Here is a 17,710-nt window from a genome sequence, read left to right as displayed (position 1 = left end):
TTCGCAAAGGGTATGAGCACCAGTGTATTAGTACACAAATCAACTCGTAGAGTCGCATAAACAAAAAAAAAAAAGAAAAATTCTATCTTACTTGGCAAACTAAGATCATAAGGTAATGCAGTAATGATCGGCAATGTTACTTGAAAAGGGGCAATGATTATTGTCTGGACGGTAAGAAAGGGGGTAAGTTATCAAAGAGAATGGGACCATAATAACAAAAACTACATTTTTTGTACTCGGTGTTAACCTGAGGAACAAGCAGTGGACTGTTGATAGGATACCGTGTTACGCATGCTTTCAACGTATAATACGTATGCTATGATGATGATGGTGATGATGATAATGATGTTGGAAAGATTGAAAGTGATGTTGATGATAGGGGGCTTGATATTGATAATAATCATACCGATAATGATATACTGCTATATTTCCTACATGTTTGTTAAAAAAAGTAGATCCGCAGTTGCGATCTTACAAATTTAATTTGTACAGAAGAAGACAAATTGGAGAAAAAAAAATCATGCCACAAGAAAAAGGATATTATAGTGATAGATCATTATGTTTTATCATCTCTCAGAGTAAACTCTTCGTGACGGATTCTCTTGAGAAACTACGATGCATCGATAAAGACACCGGAGTTCCAGCCTTCTCCATCTCAATTGGAGCACGACCTTACGGGCTCATGACCTACGGACCAGGGGTGCAGCCTGACGTAACATGTAAGCATCACTGTCTTCTTTTCGTCTTCTTCTTAAGTTCATTCATTCGTCTTCACTTTTCTTCTCTTCTTTACTCCTCCTTCTTCGGCTTCTTCTTTCTCTTCTCCTTCTCCTCTCCTCTTTCTTCTTGTTCTTCTTCATCATCATCATCTTCTTCTGCTCCTTCTTTATCTATTTCTGTTCATCAGGCCTGCTGACGGTCGAGGAAGACCTAGGTTATCGTACAAAATGCCCTGTTGTCTCCCTCACAAATGGGACAGTAGTATACTTGATAAACCATTGTATGTTAAATTGACAGCTGTCACTCCAACTGTCAAGAATCCCGAGTCAGAGATGCAATACTTTAGAAGGATATTTATGTCATGGTACTCTCCAATGTCATGTGGAAAGGTCACAAGGTCATTTGAGGTCACATGTTAAAGGCATTATTTACCATTTGCAGATGAAACAAAAACCTAGCATTAGTGATTCAAAATAGTTATAAAATGTGAGTTAGGGATAGAAACAACCAATGTAAAAAAAAAAAAAAAAAGAACCAGTATAATCGAGGTCAAGTTATTGTTGAATATGCAAAATGTGAACAATAGTTATAATAAAAATGTTTCCAGACTAAACCGTCTACAGTAGTTATGGTTTAATGAGAAAAATAGTGATATCTCCTTATATTTTAGGCTTTATTGCAAACATTTCATATGGTAAGATGTTTTGTGATACAACTGACCTACAGATATGCTTCAAAAGTGATATCTTGAACATTTTTAAATCACTGCTCCCAAAGGTAAACAGGACCTTTAAGGTTCACCTGCCAGACTATATTGAAACAGATAGCTTAATCCTATCCGGTGCTCCGACTGGGAACACATTTGGGCCAGAGATGCAAATGGGGTATCTTCATTTTGTGGTCTTGTCCGAGATAAGGGCCTACGTGCTATTAAGAGATCATTAAAGGTCACATAATAAGTTTACCTACCTGCTATAATCTTGAGGCTGTTAACTTTCCAATTATTACTCCTACTGGGATCAAATTTAGGTCAGATATACAACTATATAGGCAATTTTCGTGTTAAGACACTTCCTCATGGCGCTTGCTATGCTAAAAGGTCGTGTAGGGTTAGTGATAAAGATAACCTCAAGCCTCGTGCGACAGGTGGTGATATTCATGATAAATCACATTTCTATATACAGCGTATACATGACCACACTAAATTGCATATTCCATTTGTTCAAAATCACATGCTATCGTCAAAGGTAAGTTAAAATTACATACAAGATCTACTTAAGGATATCTACATTTTGCTCTCTCCATATTCTTCAATGTACGGTATTATTGATCATTGTATGTACAGAAAATAATAGCATAGTTAGTAAGCCAACCACAAAACTTTAATATTTTCCTCTCATATTTTCCAGTGTTATTGTTTCCAAAACAGACCGACTTATTTTCTTGTTTACACGGGCTGACTTCTGCAAACTTTGCTCGTCTGTTCTTGCAAGAGCTGAGCATTCAAGTATCTAGGACGATGGGGGAAGAAAAGGAAATAGGTGAAATCTTTGGCAGTCAAGAAATTTCTTTTAAATAACGTACTTTCCATAATGGCAAAAGGTCACTAATGATGATATTGCTCACGTGTGTAAGTTTTTTCAATATGTCTTCCTCTACAAATTCAATTTGTTAAGATTGCAACTGCTGATCTGTAAATTAACACACATTTCGAAAAAAGAAGGAACCAGTGGGACTCGAACATGTCATCTACTGCTTTCCGGGCAGCGACACTACCACCAGGCTGTCCCTGGTTGCCGGCAGTGACATGATGAACATGGAACCTTCATCCCACTGAATAATATCTTTCTTTCAGATGATATTGCTGTTCAACATTCTTTACAATGTCAATTAACAATGTAACGTGTAAGCCTAGGTTGTCATCTGACATAAGCAGGAGACAAAAGGCACAGACAGGAAAAAAAAAAAACATAACAGTTGTTGTCACAGTATCATAAACATAAAGAGATGTTACAGAATGATATCTGAATCTGTTTAACCAACGTACATGCTTTTAGTGTTTGTGGCTTAGAGCTTTAAATTTGAAACTTTACCAAGCCTTTGGTGTTTACATTTATTGCACTCATTGACTCACTGATCTATTGCAGTTCTCTTAAAGTATATAGGGGCTTACACATGAATTTCTTGTGTACCAAAACTGCTTGGGCGTCCTGGATCTTTAAATTCAGAGCGATTTCAGTTGTTTATAGAACAATGACTACTTGTAGTTGGACTCACCATAACGAGGTTTCGGTATCAATTCTCTGTGGTGATACTTGACTTGGACAATAACAAACACCAACCAACAACAAAGTCATTATACCCTCCAGTTTGAAGAGTTTAAAACTCTTAACAACTCTGTGTTTTTTTTTTCTTCTTCTTCTCTTCTTTTCTTGTTCCTTTTTATTTTTGTCAGCACCGTGTGATAGCAATCCTTGTCAACATTTCTGCACGGGAACACCAGAGGGCGACTTTCAGTGCGTGTGTCACTTCGGCTTTGAGCTGACTAAAAATGGGACCTCGTGTGTTCAAGGTAAAGAGAATTGTGGGTCACAGAGGTAATTCTGACATACTTTTGTTGACCTTTGACCTCTTTCAAATTACGTAATTATATACTTTATATGAAAGCAAAAATGGTAAAACATAAAACTACAAAAAAAAGGAGGGACGAGCGGTTTCGAGCGTTTTAGGGAGTAATAAGACGGGCTGTTCAGTTACCAAGGGCTTATGGATTGACGTGTGTTTGTTTGTTTTTTTTTATTTCTCCCCACACCGTATTACTCGATAACAGACACGACCAAAATCATCAAGCCTCAGCTTCTGCTTGTGACGCGGCAAGAAGTCACCCGCTATGCAGCTAACTTCCACGACGTCCAGCCGGACTCGGGAGCGACGGAAGGTAAAGTGATGGTCGGCAACCGAACACTCCTCGTCGCCATCGACGTCGATGCCGCAGAGAACACCATGTTCTTCACCGACTACGGCAAAAGGGAAATTTACCGAGTTCGTTTGTTCAGCGGTCGATCCATTAAAACCATAGTCGGAGGAATCGGAAGCGCCGAAGGTGGGTTGTTATTCATAAACTGTCTGATTTTTATTCAGTTTGATTTGACTCATTCTTTCCATTAAGCGTAAGTGATCTACAGCTGAAATCATTGACAAAAAATCTCTCTCTGAACTGGTAAAAAATAATACATGAACCCAGGACCGTCTGTGCACAGTGTGTTCACAGGGTCAACTCTGAGAACACACTGTGTCGGACCGTCTGTACACACAGTTTGTTCACAGGATCAACTCTGAGAACACACTGTGTCGCAACCAGGACCGTCTATGCACACAGTGTGTTCACAGGGTGAACTCTAAGAACATACTGTGTTGGGCCGTCTGTGCACACAGGGGGTGTGTTTATGCTTCCTTTGCGAGGGCAGAATGTGCGTTTTGAAACGCCGATCGTAAACGCCGATCGTAAACGCGCTTCCACGGGGTACTGTTTATGCTTCCTTTCTGAGGCGAACGCTTCGAACTCCGCGCTCTTCAGTCGGAATCTGCTAGGCTCAACTGCGCATGTACGTTGACCCTGGGAAAGGTAGGTCAAACTCGGGCGCACGCTTTGATTATCGAAAAGTCAGCTGCTACATGCTAGCGAAGCTAGCTACTATACTCTCTCATCTCTCGTGCATGGTTCGTTCGTGTACGTCCGATCACGTATCACCGAGACAGGTCTTTGACTTCACTCGTTTGCGCTTGATGATAATCAGTGATAACACCGTTGTCTTTTTGTACCTCTAGCTACATTTTCGCATATTACTCGATCGTGCTGCCATCTTATCAGCTATTTTGTCAAACACGGTCTTGTTTCTGGCAAAACCGTTCAGTTCTTGCTGTGTTTCGGGCTCGGCCCAAGCAAGGAGAGCCGTGAGTTCCTCCTCTTTATAATTCGAGCCCTTCGAGCAAGTCATAATTACCACTCGACCATGGAATGGAGGTTAGTAACTATTGTCCAACGTGTATTGATCTGCCGGCCAGCCGCAAATCTTCACCAACTCAAGTAATTGACAAAAACAGAAGTTAAAAAAAAATCAAAGTAAAAAGGGAAGCATAAACACGGCCTTTCTGTTCAGCTTATCCGTTGTCGTAGCGAGTCAGAGGCACGCAGTGTACATGCTTCCATCCATACACATGTGGTACGTGATGTGGCTAGCGGCGCGGGGTTTTCGCCGGAACCGGAAGCACCTTTTTAATGACGTCATTCTAAACGTCTTTAAATTTTGGTGCCTGTTTATACTTCCCCTCGAACAGCGATTCTGTACGAACGCCGATCGTAAACGCACTATTTTGTGCGTTTTGAAACGACGTTTTGAAACGGCGCTTATATCGAAATGAGCAAGGATGCAACCGCGTTTTGAACTAAACGCGTATCAAAACGCTGATCCTGGCCCGAAAAGGGGAAGCATAAACATGGCCAGGTTCAACTCTGATAACACACTGTGTCGAAACCAGAACCGTCTGTGCACATAGTGTGTTCACAGGGTCAACTCTAAGAACACACTGTGTCGAAACCAGGACCGTCTGTGCACATAGCGTGTTCACAGGGTCAACTCTAAGAACACACTGTGTCGGACCGTCTGTGCACACAGTTTATTGACAGGATCAACACTGAGAACACACTGTGTCGAAACCAGGACCGTCTGTGCACACAGTGTGCTCCCAGGGTCAAGTCTGAGAACACACTGCGTTGGACCGTCTGTGCACACAGTGTGTTCACAGGATCAACTCTGAGAACGCGCTGTGTCGAAACCAGGACCGTCTGTGCACATAGGGGGTTCACAGGATCAACTCTGAGAACATACTGTGTTGGACCGTCTGTGCACACAGTGTGTTCACAGGATCAACTCTGAGAACACACTGTGTCGAAATGTTTTGAAACCAGGACCGTCTGTGCACACAGTGTGTTCGCAGAGTCAACTCTGAGAACACACTTCGTCGAAACGGGGACCGTCTGTGTACACAGTTTGTTCACGGAATCAATGCTGTGTACAAACTGTGTCGAACCCAGGACCGTTTGTGTACACAGTATGTTCAAAGAGTTGGCTATATTATGCGAACACGCCGTGAGACATTGTGTTCGCACTGTTAAAGCACTCCATTATAACACTGTTTCTGTGTTCTTTCCAACATCGTAATTATCACCAATACTAACTTATCAAAATGTAACTGAAAGCCGATATCACTACAGTAGGCCCCTACTTGCGGTAACAGTGCTGGCTTTTTTGTCATATTTCATTATTTCGATGTAAAACTTTCTAATTTTTCAGTAAGACGGAGAATGACATCATCTTTCCCTCCTCCATGTGTCTTTACCAGGTATCGCTGTTGATTGGCTGAACCAAAACTTGTATTGGGCGGATGCCTCGCGGAGACACATCGCCGTGTCAAAGTACGACGGGAACAGCAGAAAGTATCTCTTGCAGGATGACGTCATCCGGCCTAGAAGTCTGGTTATCCACGCCCCCCGCAAGTGAGTCCATACCTGCAGTCACACTGGCAAAGCATCGAGATATTAGATATCGCGAGCTTAACTTCGCCATGATTGCCAGTGCGAACGCGGCTACTGTGAATCATTAATGTTATTACTTCGCTTTGTTTGTTTGTTTGTTTTGCATTGACCATAGCTCCTGAGCTCTCTCGGGAAACATGTGCCTAATGAGTAGAAAATTTCTTGCAGTATTATAGTATTATAGGTAGAAATACGTGATAAACAATGGATGACTGTGCTCCAATTGACACACACACACACACACACACACATATATACACATACACACAAACACACTCCTTTCTCTCACCCCCTGTTTGTGTGTCTCTCTCTATCTCCTGCATATCTGATGCCCACTTCTGCTAAAATATTGTTTTTATACGGGTAAAAAGATTATCATGATGTTACGTTAACTAAGGATGGGAATGGAAATGCAGGACGTGGTTTTCACTAAAAAGCAAAGCTTGTACGATATGCTTATATTAGTCAAGAACTTTGTCGTATTTTTTTTCTTTTTAGTTATTCAAGAGATAATGTTGTCTGTATGTTAAGCGATAGTCCAATATGTTATGTGTGATTGCTGTATAATCATTTCTATCAAGGTATTTATTCTGGACGGAGTTTGGTCCACCCTCCCAAATCGAAAGAGCAAATCTCGATGGCACCGGCCGCAAAATAATTAGGACTGGACTGGGTTCACCAAACGGTCTGGCCATTGATTTCATCAACGACAGGTGAGTCAATAACTGATTAAAATCTGGCGAGCAAATTCATCGCCTGTAATATTCTGACGCCAAGAATTCAAACAGACGTATTGGCTTCTCAGCAACTGCGTTCTCTTAATTCTCCTCGCGTATCTCCATCATTTCTCCGAGAGGTATCCTTGATTTCTCATCAAGGAAATCGCATATTTTCTCGTGCATGGTGACTTTGTTTGTCTTAGTTTTATACAAAGTATTTGATTGAAATCCTTATTGTAATGGTTTATCATTAGTATGATAATGATCAATGTATTTTCCTCATTATCAATATATCTATATAATCCCGAAATTATTATGTATCAAATGTTATAATAATTATCATGCCATGTTATACAGGCGTAAACAGTCCTGTATGTAAAGAACCTGATATTATGCTTCATCAATGGCTTAGATATAAATTCAAAGTATAAAAAAAACCGGTGTTTTGAATTTTCAGAGAAACAATGAATCTATACTCGCTATGAATCAAATCATAGGCAAGTAATCTGTCCAAGCCAAATTAAGATATTTTTTATCCCTCTTTTTCTTTCTCTGATTGTAGCAGATGGCTTGCTCAGGAAATTAGTCCTTTTCAAGATTAACTGAACTGCTGAATGCATCAATTTTTCCTCCAATTCATATTTTCTAGATTATACTATGCAACCAGGGACAATGGTGCCATTGACTTCGTTGATTTTGATGGCAATTCATCGGCGAGATTCTTCATCAGGCCCAGAGCCAAATATTTCGACATCGAGCTCTTTCGTGTAAGTCAGAATCCAAAACGTTTTAACCTATCGAGCTTAAGGTCTTCACTGTTCAGGTCTGGTCTTATGGTTGGCATATTATTATGTCGTAACCAAACCAAGTTGTATTCAACCAGTTTATGTATAGTTCTGAGCCAAAGTGACCTTTCTCATAGGTAGACAAGGTGCAAAGTAAATCACATCTTTGTGTGAGAATTTAAAAGCAAGGTTGTACAGAAACTCGTGTCCGATAATTTATGGGATGACAAAAAGACCCATTTACTTCACAAATGAAATTAAATATTTAATTAGAAACTATTCCTAGAATAAGCTATGACGGGATCAGAATGACCATAAATCGATTAACAAAGTCGTCGTTTTTTTGGAGAGAAAAAAAAAAGTAGAGCGAAGTCCATCCCTTCATATCAACTTTTTAGAGAACAAAATGTTTCTTTTTTTTTCACAGAGTAGTTTTATTGTGGGGTAAACTGAAACAGCATTCATGTCTTTGTTATCATCAGTGTTATTTTAAGAGCATTATAGCTTGCGAATGTCTCCAAGTTACAAGAATGCGTAATATATAAACCCTTTCTATATAAGATGCGATAGTTAGTATCATCCAGCTTATATTGTTTCACGGGTACTGTGCATTGGTGGTCGTGAGAGGAGTGGCAAGGATAGGAGAGAAAGAAAAGAAAAAGAAAGGAAAATGGAAGAAATAAGAAAGAGAAAAGAAAGAGTGTATTGATGCCGAAACGAATGTTTTTCGTTATCCAATGTCTCTATGAAAAAAAAAAAATTCGGATGAGTTAGCTTTCTACGGTAGATGTGAAGTAAACAGAAAGTGAATAGTGCGTCTCGCCTAATCTAGTGCCTCCTTGGTTTGAAGCACCTACCGGTCTATGTCATCTGCTCATATTTGCACTTGAAGAGTTTGTTTGCAAAAACCGATAAGTCCATATTTGCCAAATGGAGATATTTGCGATTAAAGGTCAAGAAAAATAAAGAGAATAATAAGAAATTTTTTGCTTCTTTTGACCATAACTTCAAAAATATACCTCTATAGTAGTGACCAATATATCATTTAAAAGGTATTATTTTGTACTTTATGACAGAGATCGTACTTCAAAATCTTCAAAAATGGACTTATCGGTTTTTGCAAACAAACCCTTCACTTTCTTCTTCAGGATTATCTTTTCTTCACTGAATGGGGCACAAACAATGGTCTTCATGTTGTTAATATTAACACGAAGACACTCGTAAGGAGCATCCAAGTACCAAAGACTGCGTATGGAGTGCGCATGTATGACGACAGCCGGCAGCCGGACGGACCAAGTGAGGGCGCCCTATAGAATGTTTTTACAATGTCTAGGCCTAATCAAAGATAGTACGATCTTAGGCCTAATTACAATCACAACAATGCTTTTATCGTACACGTTCACCAGTTTGAGTAGCTGTGTTTACGTAATGTGTGGTTTTTTTCCCCATGCCACGGTGTGAAAAACGCTAAACATTATCATCATTACCCCCCCCCCCCCCTTCACTGGAATCAAACCTGCATGAAAGTAGATCGAATTTTCTTTGTTCCATTGGGTAAAATTTTAACCAAGCATTATACCGCGGCTTCACGGCACATTGACAATACTATAAAAGTAATGCTAAATCCATCCAGCCATACGAACGGTCCCCTTAGTTGGGACTCACGTGGTCACCTATTTGTAGAGGGGAGCTCGGTGAATGAAATGTGTTACTCTCATGAGGAAATCCCACTTTCACAGCAAAACTGTCCATTTCTTCCTCAACAGTAATTTGTACATACATGTATTACTGTTTAACATTAAAACATATATTTCTTCCAATCTCTCTGTGATAATCAAGAGGATATTAATAGTACTCGCAACGCCCCTTTGCATTCAGTATTACCCAACAATCGGTTTGCACCAGCTACATGTGCATAAAGACAGAACATTTTACTGTACTGTACTCTTGTAAAATTCGTTGTAGGCCTAATTCTATTGCACACATATTCAAAGACTGAAACTTTTTGTTTTTCTTTTTTTCTAGAGTGTCTGAGCAAAGAAATTGCTCGGATCTATTGAATTGGATTATAACCATTCATCATGCTTCTGTATACGTGCACTTCTGAAATTTGATCATCAGGTGCGTGCAGCGAAGAGAGCTGTGACCAGCTCTGCCTGCCGTCTTCTTCCGGAGGGTTCGTGTGTCACTGTAGCATTGGATACACGTTGGACGATGACAATGTCACATGCAGCGTTGGTGAGTTATTTCAATTCATTTATTTTTCATTCTTCTTTTTCCAACAAGACATAACACAGAATAAATCACGAATTATATCATAAGCGTATACATTCTACTTTGAAAAGGATAAATGATACAGATAAAGATATGCATACTGGCAAAAAAAAATACAAGGTTATGCTTGAGTTGAGAGAAAAAAAAAGAATTGAGAGGTCCACTTCTAAAAGCAAGCTTGTATATTGTGAACCACTCAAAAGAAAAAAAAACTTATGAAATGATTATTTGCAAATACTTAGCACAGATACAACTGAAGACAAGACGGAACAAAACAGGAGAAACACAACAACATGACACGACTTGACGGAATAGATGGAAAGAATGGAAGGAAAGAAGGAAAAAAGAGAATGCCTACACGCTGAATAGACAAACGGAAGAGGGAATTGAAGAGGTCTGAACCTTGAATTCTGTGCTGCAGACTTAATAATAGCATATTGTATGCAACGCTATGGGGTTTTTCTGTCCCAATCGGCACCCAAAGCACACAAAGGGTTAATGGGATGACAATATTGTAAACGCGATTCATCGCAAAAGGGCGCTCAAAATTTCGTTATACAGTACTAGCTGTGAGACTCGAAACTGTACTCAATCAACCAGCAAAATCTATGCAGGAAGCACCTTCTCCGTACTATATCAAAATTCAACCATCAGTGGACATTACGATTTGATAAGAAACATTTCCCCCAAGAGAAAAAAAAATCTTTTGCTTTTGAAAATCTGAAACATGAAAGATAAATAAATTGCACACACAGCACGGATAGGCCTTTGTGAGTGTGACGATGAGATTTTTATAGTAAGACCAGTTTTATGGTCACCAACAAGTACAATCATAACTCACAATAAATATCATTTTGGGGACATGCAGTTTAATACTGATATCATCCCATAATACATGTATATCGCATTCTCTTTGTCATTGTGGGTGGGCTTAAGACTTGACTGATATTTCTCTATTGAGTTTTGCTATGATAAACCAGTTATCCCTGAGTGAATGCTGATTTCCAATACTACTAACATTTGACTGAGTTTGCTAAAACATAGTAAAGCAACTATTCGTTTCAAGTCCAAAATATCTGTCTCCGAGTCACACTTTGGCTGATCACATTGTTTCGCGGCTTGCAGACATTGTGGAAGACAACTTCATTCTGGTAGCCGACACCCACCTCCCTGGCATCTTCCAGATCAGCTTGGACTCGAACGTGGAGCGCTTCACCGCTCTTCCGCTGGAGGGAGTGGTGCGTCCCATTGCACTGGCCTACGACTACGTGGAGAACCGGGTCTACTGGACAGATGTCCGCCTTGGTTCCTTCAGCCGTGCCTACCTCAACGGCACGGGTCAAGAGACTCTCGGGAGATCCGGTATCGATGGTAAGAGAATCCATGAACAACCCTTTCTTGCCGCATATATATTTAATCCATTTAGATTCAATCTTGAAATGGGATTGTGGAAAGGTTGATATCCTTTGTTTCGCTCATCCGCCAGTGTTCTTTGTTTGTTGTTTGTTTGTTTGTTTGTTTGTTTGTTTGCTTGTTTGCACCTGTTATCAAGAGAGTCAAATGATGGACTAATCAACTTTCACAAGACACATAGTGAAGAAGGAAAAACAAAAATACATACAATGACCTTTCTTTCTTTCTTCATCGTCTCTGAGGTGCCCGAGGTGTCGCGTGGTCACCTGGATGTACAAAATATGCTATAAAGGCCTACACTTTCATGTGAAGAACAAGTTTGTACAATGTAAAAAACGTTGTAATGTGAGGCCATTGTGTTGTAGTTGCTAATTTAAAAAAAAAAAAAAAAAATCACTTCTTTCTGTCCGCAGAACTTTTTTACTCTTGCACTACCTATGTCTTCCTGCCTGAAAATTTTTGAATTCCTCTGCCGAGTTAGCTATAGTACCATCAAGTTCGCGACATTGAGACGTAGCTCATTGTCACTCCATTTCAATTCATATTTTTCATCTTTTTACAAATGAAGATAGAATAATATGGACAAAGAAGTGGAATACAATTAAACTGAGTTTAGAAAACATCAATACAAATTGACAGCTGCTCGAAGGGAAAATGGTGGGGATACCAGTGGACATGCCAAATATGACTGAAGCAACAAAATTTTAATGTTTCATGCAAAGTGATTGAATTCCCGTTTAGTCACTGGTGTAATAAGATCATTCTTTGCGTGTATGTATTAGTGAAAGTTGAATGTACCCATGCACTTTCCGGGCAAAATCCGCATGCAGTTCTTGCTTGTAAAATGTTACACTGCAAGTGAGTTGGTTGTTCAGAATTTCCCACCTGGGCAAACACCCACAAATTTGCTGGACGGAGTGTATAAAAACCAATCAGTAGGAACGGATGACACATTATTTTCTTACCACATCTCAGGGGCAAGATGTTATCTTCCATTACAGTTATCTTTGTTTTCTATTTATTGGTTTTATCATCTGCTCTTTATAAAGGCATAGCCTCTTCAGTATATACAAATTCTTTATAAAAGATCCCGGTATAAAACAGTTAAAACACATTTAACAATTTACAACAATTTTTGTCCCCGCCGAACGAGTTCGAGCAGAGGACTATGAAACGGGCTCTGTACGTGTGTGTGTCCGTGTGTCCGTCCGTCCGTGTGTCCGTCCGTCCGTGTGTCCGTCCGTCCGTGTGTCCGTCCGTCCGTGTGTCCGTCCGTCCGTCCGTGTGTGCGTCCGTGTGTGATCAAAATGTTCAAAATGCTACTCCTTCGCCATTTCTAACCCGATTTTGATTCTGTTTGCTTTATATGATAGCACTACATGGGAGCTTTGAAACTTCTATACAGAATTTCAGTTGTGACCTTTGACCTTGACCTTTGACCTATATTGTACATTTTGCTTCAAAATGCTACTCCTTCGCCATTTCTAACCCGATTTTGATTCCGTTTGCTTTATATGATGGCACTAGGTGAGGGCTTCAAAACTTCTACACAGAATTTTGACTTCTTTGACTTCTTTGACCTTTGACCTTGATTTTTGACCTATATTGTACATTGCCTACAAAATGCTACTCCTTCGCCATTTCTAACCCGATTTTGATTCCGTTTGCTTTATGTGATGGCACTTGGTGAGGGCTTCAAAACTTCTACACAGAATTTTGACCTTTGACTTCTTTGACCTTTGACCTTGATTTTTGACCTATATTGTACATTGCCTACAAAATGCTACTCCTTCGCCATTTCTAACCCGATTTTGATTCCGTTTGCTTTATGTGATGGCACTTGGTGAGGGCTTCAAAACTTCTACACAGAATTTTGACCTTTGACTTCTTTGACCTTTGACCTTGATTTTTGACCTGTATTGTACATTTTGCTACCAAATGCTACTCCTTCGCCATTTCTAACCCGATTTCGATTCCGTTTGCTTTATGTGATGGCACTAGGTGAGGGCTTCAAAACTTCTACACAGAATTTTGACCTTTGACTTCTTTGACCTTTGACCTTGATTTTTTTACCTATATTGTACATTGGCTACAAAATGCTACTCCTTCGCCATTTCTAACCTGATTTCGATTCCGTTTGCTTTATGTGATGGCACTAGGTGAGGGCTTCAAAACTTCTACATAGCATTTTGACCTTTGACTTCTTTGACCTTTGACCTTCATCTTTCTACCTATATTGTACATTTTGCTACTAATTGCTACTTCCGGCGGGGACATATATTACGCACCGCGTAATTTCTACTTTTCCTTGTTGTACAGTAAAATAGTTTAATCAATAACATCGAAATACAAAAGTATATATTAGACTAGTTTAGAATAGAAGTGATATAGATTTAAAAGTGGCATTGAAAATAAGGCGATAAAAAATGTAAAAGTAAGAATAGATTAAAATGGTGGAACGAATGTAGACTCGAATGTAAGGAAATAAAAATATTTTTCTGTAACTCGTTTCCTTTTTTCTTTGTCTTGTTTTCTTTTACTGTAGGTCCCAGAACCACATTTCAATGTTTTAGTCTAAGATCACTTCAAGAAAGTTTTGTTTTTAATCATTTATTTCCAGTACTTGGTAAGGTATACGTAAACTGAAAACTTCCCATCCATTCGAGCAAGCCATATAATTGAGCATTTCCTATTGTTTGTTCCAGTTGAAGAATGTTCAGTTCAGTTCGATTTTATTTCTGCATTTTATTTTCAAGGAAATCATGTATGAAAATGACAACACATCTATCTGACAACAGAATAGGAAAAAAAAATACATTCATAGTATCATACTCACAATCTTTAAAGTATGACAAATTAAAGTCTCTAAACCGATTAATTCATTCATGTCTGATCCTTAAATTGGCCACATATTCTAGAAGATTGAACTTGATGTGTTTGATTAAACTGAAAATTGTTTACTTTCTGTTTCTCTGCAGATTAATAACTTCAACGAATATAGATTGAATTTGTAATGTATTCAGATTTTATGCATGCTTTGTGCACAGATTCAAAGTTGCCCTTAAGAACCACAAAGCTTGCAGGAGGCTTGCCCTATTTAGCAACAACTTTTTGAATTCCAACCTAAATGGGAGGGAGAATAACAAGTAAATGCTTTGACACTAGGCTGCAGGGAAAGAAACCATATCTATACATTGTAACACATAACAAAAACGGTGTCGTCCTTGAAATCTTTCTCCGTCGCAGGAGGATGTGTGATGGAATTTCAGAGCGTAAGACTATAATTTCTGCAGTGAAATTACCCCAATGGATTTACTGCAAAGATTGTGGATCATATTAAACAGCGTGAACAAGTCGATTCCCGCCGTGTACGATGAATATGATTTGAATCAAATCGAATCAAATCAAATCAAATCAAATCAAATCAAATCTACTGGTATTTTAGTCCAGAGAAAACTGAGAAATCGGTGTAGTGACAAAAATTAATGATTGTATTTGTTTGTTTGTTTTCCTCCTACATGTATACAAGTAATTTCATAAGTATGTATGTTCATCCCCTCTTGTGTGGAGAATCTAATTATGTCATGAATTTGCTTGAAAGACAGTCGTTTGTTCCGAAAGAACTATCAGATATTTTGATAAATTTTGATAGAATAATGTTAACTGCAGCTCAGTCAAAGTATGAGGGAAGTCAAACAAAATAGTAATTCGATTCAATTCAATTTAATTCAAACTTTATTTTCACTTTTTTCAACAGAATGTATTAAAAAATGCATGAAATGTTATGCATTTTTTGGAATGATACACATGTAGCAAAGAATAACATACTCATGTTTGTAGTCGTTATAAGATGGAGAGTAATCTATGCCAACTGTTTATACATCTTGTGAAAAAAGTAAGAATATTTATAGTCATCTGTATAATACCCTATCACGGTTAGTGAAGCATGCAGTGCGGAGTCCGTTTCTTGTTGAATGTATTAATTGATTCGAGGTAATACATTACACATATGTATAGTTCTTAGTAAAGATTCATTGATTAAATATATATGTTGTGACATGCAATAAATAAGATCCGGCAACGTATATCCCCATTCGTTCCCACATCAGGGATTGAGCCATGGATAACCATTAGTCAAAGGGGGCCCTATGTTGTGTTTTCATGCTATAATGAAAACAGTAATGGGGCGTCGACGGGTGAGTTCTGGTCCAGTGGGTATCCTTAACACCCCCTTTGTCACCGATCCACCTACGTCATTTGCACACAAAAAAAGTCATGCTAAGTTTGATGTCTGTAGTTTTCATAATTCACCCGTACTCCCATAGATATTCCAGTGAATTAAAAGTCCTAAAAGAGATACAGTGGACTCCCGTTATAACGAAGTCCTCGGAACCGGCAGTTTTCTTTCGTTGTATCGAAATTTCGTTATAACCGAACAGACAAACAATAAAAACACATAGAGCGGATAATGTAGCGGCCTGAATTTTTACTTCGTTGAGGCTATGGTCACAACCCCCAAAATCAGCCTGCTCGGCGACCGGTCGGCGAGTTTTTAGCGGAAACCGGTCGGAGAACGACCGGTGACCGACCAGTGACCGACCAGGAGCCGCTGATTTTTAGGGCATCGGTCGGTCGCCGCTGAAGTTTTAACTCGGAGTTAAAATTTCAGCGGCGACCGACCAGTTTTCACTCGCTGCCCAAAATACGCTCGGTGTCCGAGCAGGAACCGCCCAGGTACTGACCTAATCGAGCGGTCACTGCCGAGCGATTTAGGGAACAAAAATAATAGAGACAAAAATGACAAGAGCAAAGAAGAAAACCAAGAGAATAGATCGAGCGGTCGCCGTCGAGCGATTTGGGGACTAAAAATGTTAAGATAAAAATGACAGAGGCACTGAAGGAAATCAGGGCCTAGATGGAGAAGATAATCTAGCGCAATGTGGAAGAAGCAGGGGGAGGGATAAGAGGCAAGGAAACCCCACCAACATATCAGCATCTCAACATCTCGGCAACCAACATGAGGGACATTGAAGTCAGAGGCAACCACTTCGGGGCAAAAGAGATGAAAGCTAAAAGTTAGTGTCGATATGTTGACGTAGTAAAATATGGTTTGGTTACCTTATCATTCATTAAATGCCTATTAATCGAAGAAGAAATGAATAACAAGAGATGGGGAAAATTAAAATATGAAATCAAATAGGAATAGAAAATACTGTAAGATATAGAAGCAAAAAAAAAAAATATTTTGGAAAATTTTAATCTATTCTAATCTCTGTTCCATCTTGGGTGTTCCTCCCTTTTGTTTTATTTCCTAATTTCTAGTTATCTGTGGTATCACATGGCGGAGTTTTGTTAGTTGATAATTTAACTATTAGATGTTTTGCCTCAAGTTTTCTCTTAATTAATTGATTAATTAATTAACACATCACAAATCACATAGGAACATTAATAAACACAGGTAGCTCGTGAGAAATTTACGGCAGAGACCGGCGGGTGGCCGCCGGTACGCCTACGGGTCACCGGTAGATGACCTATCGATCACCCGTCGGTCGCTGAGCAATTTCGTAAAAATCGGCCGGTGGCCGGTGGGAGATCGTCCAGTTGCCGATGGGGCATCGCTCGGTGACTGCTCGGACTCTGCTCGTTGCAGATCCCCACATTTCGCCAATTTTTTTCTGAAAATCGATCGGTGACCGACGGGAAATCGACAGGGCACTGCTCGGCCATCGCTAGGTTTTTACAGCCTGCTCAGCATCTCCAAAAACTGCTGGGCGGTGCCAAAATTTCAGCAGCGACCGAGCAGGCTACAAATCGGTCGGTCGCCACTCTGAGTTGTGACCGTAGCCTAATGTAACCGGAAATTCGTTATAACCGCGTTCGCTATAACGGGAGTGCACTGTAATTAAAAAGAAAATAACCACAGGGAGAAAGTTACTGTGAATGACAGAGATGAAACAAAACGAACAGACCAATCAGAATGAGTGCAAAAATTTGGCACGTGACTGTCATTATGCCATGTAACATTGTCTCTTTTCGTGATCATGAAGAAGCACTGTCGTGGTCGTGCGACTATGTGACATTACTTTCAATCACTTTCGTCATCATTTTGTGTAAAAAAAAAAAGTCAGATGTGCCCTCTATTCAACAATTGTCCTCTTCATACTCAATAGAAACGGAAAATTCTGTTTATCATATAGTTTTTT

General features: G+C 39.5%; 1 protein-coding gene across 1 annotated transcript in view; it reads left to right on the top strand.

Moving 5' to 3' along the window:
- LOC140244902 (uncharacterized) overlaps positions 1-17,710 on the top strand; it is a 107,719-nt gene that overhangs the window by 25,846 nt on the left and 64,163 nt on the right. The window contains exons 5-13 of the mRNA XM_072324510.1: positions 578-719; positions 3,176-3,292; positions 3,551-3,823; positions 6,124-6,277; positions 6,898-7,029; positions 7,685-7,802; positions 8,969-9,116; positions 9,942-10,058; positions 11,220-11,465. Coding sequence (XP_072180611.1) covers positions 578-719; positions 3,176-3,292; positions 3,551-3,823; positions 6,124-6,277; positions 6,898-7,029; positions 7,685-7,802; positions 8,969-9,116; positions 9,942-10,058; positions 11,220-11,465 — 1,447 coding nt within the window. The remainder of the gene's footprint in view (positions 1-577; positions 720-3,175; positions 3,293-3,550; positions 3,824-6,123; positions 6,278-6,897; positions 7,030-7,684; positions 7,803-8,968; positions 9,117-9,941; positions 10,059-11,219; positions 11,466-17,710) is intronic.

Source organism: Diadema setosum, chromosome 21 (assembly GCF_964275005.1).
Source record: "Diadema setosum chromosome 21, eeDiaSeto1, whole genome shotgun sequence".
Lineage (NCBI taxonomy): Eukaryota > Metazoa > Echinodermata > Echinoidea > Diadematoida > Diadematidae > Diadema > Diadema setosum.
The sequence above is the reverse complement of the archived record's forward strand: the minus strand, read 5'-3'. Positions and strand labels throughout refer to the sequence as shown.